The 6,958-nt window shown below is 56.7% G+C and overlaps 1 protein-coding gene across 1 annotated transcript; it reads left to right on the top strand.

Annotated features, from left to right (window-relative positions):
- The first annotated feature begins 602 nt into the window (after positions 1–602).
- LOC131399513 (ral-GDS-related protein-like) lies at positions 603–1,820 on the top strand. Its single transcript, XM_058533879.1, has 2 exons — positions 603–706; positions 1,476–1,820. Exons 1-2 carry the CDS (start codon positions 656–658, stop codon positions 1,725–1,727), a joined length of 303 nt encoding a protein of 100 aa, XP_058389862.1. The 5' UTR covers positions 603–655; the 3' UTR covers positions 1,728–1,820.
- Positions 1,821–6,958: the final 5,138 nt, after the last annotated feature.

The raw sequence follows: 6,958 nt of genomic DNA on the forward strand, positions 1-6,958 counted from the left end.
CCACAAACTCACTAGACAAGGGGCAGGTACATGAGGCCACCCACACTTTCCAGTGCTGCTCTGAGATGAGAGCAGGAGCAGAGGGTCTCCACACTCAGGAGCTTGAGATGATGAGGTTGGACTAGAACTAGGGAGGGACCAGACTCAGGCTGTCCCTTTTTGAAGCTAAAGGGGATGTACATGAATGTCACCTTGCCTGGCTAGGAGATGAGCTGCCGTGACCCTCTTACCCTTGTCCGGTGTGAGCTTCTGGAGGCCACTGAGGCAGAGCCAGATGGTAAGGGGGACTGCAGGCTGGGTATTCCTGGAAGGGAGTGGGATCTTTCTTGTGTTTAGAAGGTCACATGGAAAGTCAGCTATGTGGGTGAATCTTTGTTTTTATCCCACTCCAGCGTCAGCTGCTGAGCTCCAGCCAGCGGCAGAAGAAGAGCAGTGGGCAGTGGTGGAGGTAGAGCTGGCTCCAGCTCCGTTGACACCACCCCCTCTAGCACTGGAGCCAGTGTCCCCTCCACCAGCAGTGTTGGAGGTGGAGCAAGGGCCAACATGGGCTCCAGCAGGAGTAGGAGCTGCTTAGCTAGAGTCACCTGGACCATCATTTCTAGTGAGAAGTCCATCTCCACCTGTGGCTCTTAAGGAGCGTGAGAAGCTTAATCTCATGGCCTTCCCTCCTAAGCTGGTGGTGGAGCAGTTTACCATGATGGATGCGGTGAGCAGCTGGGCTTTCAGGGTGGTGTGGGGCAGGCCTTCCCTCTGCTATCGTTGCCCCAGACCTGATCCAGACTCCTATGATCTGGGCCCAAATCCAGGCTCCACCCTTTACCAATCATAAGACCTGGGCAACTTTCTGAACACCCAAGCCTTTGCTGTCCACCTGCAGACCGTGGAGGTGGACATTAAGAGGACCTGTTGCACAGAGTGACTGTGCCAACTCCATGAGGTAGAAGAGATGGAAAGCTGGGTGGGCCCTGGCCCATCTGTGCAGGGAAGGGCTCACTGTGTACAGCCTGGACCCTGGTGGCCCAACCGTCTGCTCAGGAGTCTCAACAGCCTCAGGACTTATTAGACGCCTGATGTGTACTCCACTACAAGGGAGACAGACAAGGCCTGTGGGTGTAGCTGCCACGCGGGGATGTGCATCAGAATGTGGAGTGGGACCAGAGGGGGGATCAGGGTATTGGAAGATGCCCCCTTGGGATGAGCCTAGTTGAGCCACCATCTGGAGCTTGGAGTTAGCCAGCACGGGCTGGGTTCAAATGCCCCTCTCCCTTCCCTGCCAGTATTGGGTCCTGGGTCATCCTGTGCTGGGTGTCCTCAGTGGACAGAGAAGAAAAGCCAGGGACTGTCACAAGGCTCAGGCCACATCCTGAGCTTTCTGAGCTCCAGCTCTAAACTGTGACTCCTGTGTGGGACTTTGGGGGCTGTAGGCACAGACCTGGGGTGTGGCAGGGCTCGGTGACACTCCCCCTGTTCTCCAGGAGCTCTTCCAGAAGGTGGTGTCCTCTCCGTGTCTGGGCTCCACCTGGGGCAAGAGGAACAAGCCCGGCAATGAGCACCAGACACCCAACGTCCAGGCCACCGTCGACCACGTCAGAAGGGTGGCCAGCTTCGTCATCATCCCCTGCCTCGGGGACCCGAGCAAGACAGCCCAGGACAGGGTGAGGGTGGTGGAGCGCTGGATCCAGGTGGCCCAGGTGTGCTGTGGGAGGCCCAGTGGAGCCCCTCTCTGAAGCCTTGGGAACTGCCTCTCCACATTTATCAGCTCCCAGGATTGCAGTGTGTGGTCTAAGCCCCTGCACAGTCCCTAGGACCTTCCTGCCAGGGGCCCGCTGACTTTAACTCCAGGTCCCAGTGAGAAGATGCTCACTTCCTACCTGGCTCCTTCCCTGGGTTGAGCTAAAATCCTGCTCCCTGTGAGTGTTACTCTTTGGGTCCTAAATGTGCCCTTCTGGGACTCCCTGAGCATCTGTCTCATCCAGGAGGGGAGATTTAAATAGAAGGGTACTGAAGCTAGAGCAAGCTGGGCTACAGTGCCCCACCTCACAGCTCATTCTCTTCCCTTCCCCAGGAGTTCGAGATCCTGAAGAACTTCTTCTCGTCCTGCACTGTCAACTCTGCTCTGCAGAAAACCTTCACAAGCCACCTGAAGAACACACGGGGGAAGTTTCCCGGTGGGTAGGCCTCTCTCCATAGGAGGACCAGGGTGGATGGGGGATCTCTTGTATGTCTGCCATTGGCCCCTCAGTCAGCTGGGAACTCCTGGGAGGCAGCAAATGCTGGGGACAGGGCCTGGGCCTCGGCAGGGGGTCTCTAAACCTTCCGGGGTCCTTAATGCACCAGTTCTGCTTTAGGACTCGGCTTCCCTAAGTGTCAGGTACTAAGTTGAGCCAAATTGGAGATTTTCAAGTGTTTATAGCAACAGAACCCCATGCCCAGTTGAAACTCAAAGCAGTCAAAACAGAGCTGTTCTGTAGAACTGGGGAGTGGAGACCCCAGTGACCAACAGGAGAGCCCCCTCCCAGTACCATGAGACCTTAGCGCTCAGAGGAGCCCAGTGAGAACACTCCTTCAGGCAGTTTGAATCTCTTGGGTTTGCAAAGAAAAGGGATTTGCATTCAGACCCCTCACATTATTCCTAAATTTATCCCTCGTTCTTTCCCCTCCCCTGAGAGAGAGCTCTGAAAATCTTAAGGAACTCAATAGTCAAGACAAGTCCTTGAGCAGAGAACTGATGATCAAGGTAGAGTGGAGGCTGGGGGTCTGGAAAGAGAGGAGGGGTGCGGAGGAGGGGCACTGGGCAGGCTGTGGTTTTGATAGTTTCTCCCTTGAACTTTCTCTGAAACATTCCCGTCTATCTCATCCAGATTAACAAGCAGAGGGATCTGTTCTGCCCATGGGCAGGTGGGGTGCCATTTGTGGGCGGGAGGCCCTGGTCATGAGACACAATGGTGTTGGCTGGGCTGTTCCAGGAGGAGTTGCCGAGCTGGCGCCATCAACAGGTCTCTGGCTTCCATGTATGTCCATCCTGCTGGATGTAGCTTCTTCCAGGCTGTTGGGTGGTTGGGGTGGGTTTAGCCCTCAGCCTAAACCTATCCTCAGGAAGCCAGGACCCTGCTGCTCCTTCTATCTTCACCACATCTCCAAGGGGCTGCATCCTGCCTGCCCCAGGGATGTGCGTGGCAGAGGATTCCCATGGCCCAGGTGGAAAAACAGGCTGCTCATCCTCAGGTGAGAGATGTGTGTGCATTCTGGGACTCCCCACTGGACCCCTAGAGCAGTCACTTCACTTGAATCAACCACAGGAGTCTAACCTGAGTGCCTGGTTGGCAATGACATATGCCCCCAGTGGCTTATGAGAAGCGTCTAGGCAACTGATGGATTCTTAGTGGATCCTGCTGAAAGGACCTTAGGAGCTTCATGTAAACGGGGAATCAAAATGTCCTGTCATCCCCTTCTCTGTTGATCAGAGGTGGCACCTTGGAGGTCCAGTTCTTGAGTGGATAAAGAAAGAGTTCAGGGGCCGTCCCTGTGGCGCAAGCGGTTAAGTGCGCGCACTCCGCTGCGGCGGCTCAGGGTTCGCCGGTTCGGATCCCGGGTGCGCACCGACGCACCGCTTGTCGACCTATGATGTGGCAACGTCCCATATAAAGTGGAGGAAGATGGGCATGGATGTTAGCCCAGGGCCAGTCTTCCTCAGCAAAAAAAGAGGAGGATTGGCAGATGTTAGCACAAGGCTGATCTCCTCACAAAAAAAAAAAAAGGATTCAGTGCAGGGGAATGTCCTGAGGCGTTCCTTGGGGAGGAGAAGGCTTTGGCTTGGCCTCTGGCCCAGCCTGGGGCCCAGACACTCCACGGGACTGGGGCAGGCAGGAGCCACTCAACCAGACTCCCAAGACACCCCGTCCTCTCCATCCATGACTCAGCCCAGGACCAAGCTTTGAGAGCTCAAGGGACAGGACTCTTGTCAGTGGTGGGGCTGGGGGTTAGGCAAGGATGTTGGAACAGGGCCTCTGACTGAGAGGGGCAAGCGGCCTCTCTTCTGTGGGCCCCTGAGCAACACACTGCCTATGTTTGGGTCTCTGTCTCCTCATCAGGGAAATGGAGGGATGGTGATTGTGTGGTGCAGGCCTCACAGGGTGGTGTTGAGGTAAGAGGGAGGAAAGGAATGTGGGAGCTTTCTGCCTACTCCACCTGGAGGGGTGAGGGCCAGAACAATGATGACAGTCTTGTGACACTGAGTCCTCATGAGAACCTGTGTGGTAGCCGGAGTTCTCACACTTTCCAGATGAGGAAACAGGCTCAAGGAGGCCAGGCCACAAGCCCAAGCTCACACCCAGAGTGAGAGTTGGAGCTGGGCTTGTTCTGGAATCACAAGACCTTGGAGGATGGAATGACATTGGTACCAGTTGACTCAAGTCAGATGTCCAGTGTCGGAGGCCAGTGGTGCTGGAGAGAAATGGGGTGAGGGGAGTATGGCCTCACTGACACTGTCCTCGACCCTGGCAGGAGGGGCCCTCCACGTTTGCTCCCCCAGAGAGCAACCCCCAGAGAGTGCAGGAGAAGCAGCAGCAGCGGCAGGTTAGTGTGCCTGTGGGGGAGGGGCTCTGTGCTCCCAGCTGGAGGCCTGAAATCAAAAGATGAGGGCCCTTCATCTTGGTGCCACAGTGTCTGAATCCCCCAGTAGAAGTGACCAAGAGGAGGGCCTGGAAGAGCTGGTGCAGGATGAGTGTGTTTTGGGGAGGGCAAGGGACTGCACACCCTGTGATTTGCCAGAAGCCGGCCCTGGGAGGTGAGGAGGAGGAGTGTGGTGTTCTTGGGGTGTGAAGGGAGTAGGAATTGACGGGAGGCTGCTGAGGGTCCTAGGCTGCTCCTCGTGGGAACCCTGGGGTGGGCCAGGTGGCTGAGGGTGGGGACTTTTCAGGAGAGGGTCTACATGGGGTCGACTTGAGAGCAAAGGTTCATCCCACCCACACCCCGATGTCACAAGGTGTTGTCCCCTGTCTTGGAACTCTGCTCAGTGACCTGCTGATGCTGCACCTGGTGATGGGTGACTATTTCGAGGTGGGTGCACCTGAGGTCTAGGCAGGAAGGACCAGGATTCTGAGCCTTGGGATGCGGGAGCCCCCGAACTGAGCTCTGAGTTCTCAGCACTTGGCACATCTCCTCTCATGAAAGCCTTGCAGCCACCGCTGGCAGCTGGGGCATCAGGCCTATTTTAGCGATGAGTGAACAGAGTTTCTGCCAGAGAAACCCATTCCAGTTACCCAGGCTGGGGAAGCTCAGAGTTGCCTGATGGCAGAGCTGCGTGAGGTTTTATCTGAGCTGGACTCAGCCTGTAACTCCCATGTTGCCCATGAAGGGAGAAAGAAGTCGGCCCCCCCCAAGTCAGGAAGCACATAAGTGCCTGAGCAGTCCCCTCTGCCTGAAGCCTCAGCCTCCAAGTCTGTCATCAGAGAGAGTTGTGCTGCCAGGTCCCTCAGTTACACCCCCATGTCCTCCTCCTCTGGAGCCCAGAGGCAAGCCTAGGTCCAAGTCCTGTTTTCTCTGCATGCCTGGCCCCCTCTGGGGATCTGGCAGTAGTGCAACATGAGAAGGGGTGGGCATAGGGAGCTAGTCAGGCTAGGGGTCTTTGTCTGATGTACTCTGGCTGTCTACCTTCCAGGGGAATGGGATCAACCTTGAGAAGAGTACTGAGGAGCAGCTGTGGCACTCCCTGCAGGGGAGAGGAAGGAGGTGGAAATCAGAGACCTTCTGGGCAGAACAGTCCTTGGCTTCACCCGCTGTATCTTACATTGAGTGGAAGAGTTTGATACCAGAGAAGTGGGAGACCCATCCAATTGGCGGGTGGGTTGAGGGGAGGATGGCATCAAGGAAATCTTCCTGGAGGAGGGGCTGATTATTCCCATTCTGAGAACTGGTAGATCCTGGATGGAACTGGAGGGAAGGATGGTTTCCAGGACTGGTCCCCTGCCCCTCTCCTCACCTCCAACAAGACCCCTGCAGCATCCCCCACCCAGGCCCTGTCTGCATCCTCTCCTTCCCTCTGGTCCCAGGAATACCGAGTCATGAGGGAGATCCTGCTGCTCCAGGAGGCTGCAAAGAATTACAAGCTAGAGCCCGAGGGAGCCATTTGGGGCCTCGTTCCAGGACATGGAGTTGCTCAACGAGAATGAGAGGTGAGGCCGGGCAGGAGTTGGGTGAGGGCAGGGGTGGACTCTCCCTGTTGGCCAGTCCAGAGAGCCTGTCTCCATGGTGCCCCACTCATCCCCCGGCCTGATTACATGGTGATCTCTGGGACACCCAGACTCCAGCTGCTGGGCAGGCAGTGGGGGGACCCCTGAGGTGTGGTTCCTGGTAGGCTCACAGGTGCCTCTCTGTCCTGTAGCTACACCTTGTCCTGCCAGCCAGAGCGCTAGACCTAGTTGGCCTGCAGAGTACGCAAGGCCAAGAAGAACCGGCCATCATCAAGGTCAGGGGTGAGTGAGTGTCTGGGCCGGGGTGACTGACTCCTAGGGGTTCAGTAAGGCTTTGGGCTAAGCGTGGCCTTGGGGAGTCGGATAGCTGGCACTGGGATCCCAGCTCCACTATTGACCAGTCCTGTGACTGGGGTGACTCTCTTCAGCTTCCTGAGACTCCGTTTCCCCCTCTGTGAAATAGGTAATACTAAATGATCGCTCACGTGGCAGGGACAAATGGGGTACTGGTGGCTGACAGCACTGAGCACAGGGTCTGGAGCACCCAGTGCAGTGGGGACATGGTGGGGGGCCATGATTCTGAGGGAGGCCACGCAAGATAACCCGACTCTTCTACTCAGCCCCCAGGCCCCAACCCCGAACCCCATACCAGTGGCCGATCACAGCCCCATCCTCAGCAGCGGGGACACAGCTGGGATGCTTGCGATGCACAGGGTCAGCTCCTCCCATTTGATGGGAAGGGGAGCATTGTAAGCTGATTCCTGGGG

The sequence above is a fragment of the Diceros bicornis genome, chromosome 38 (genome assembly GCF_020826845.1).
Source record: "Diceros bicornis minor isolate mBicDic1 chromosome 38, mDicBic1.mat.cur, whole genome shotgun sequence".
In the NCBI taxonomy this organism is placed as follows: Eukaryota; Metazoa; Chordata; class Mammalia; order Perissodactyla; family Rhinocerotidae; genus Diceros; species Diceros bicornis.

Excerpts from the sequence above, each read along its gene's own strand:
- LOC131399513 (XM_058533879.1), top strand. The coding sequence starts at position 656 with ATGGCCTTCCCTCCTAAGCTGGTGGTGGAGCAGTTTACCATGATGGAT. Across the intron at positions 707-1,475 it reads AGTTTACCATGATGGATGCG|GAGCTCTTCCAGAAGGTGGT; the intron begins GTGAGCAGCTGG and ends CCTGTTCTCCAG.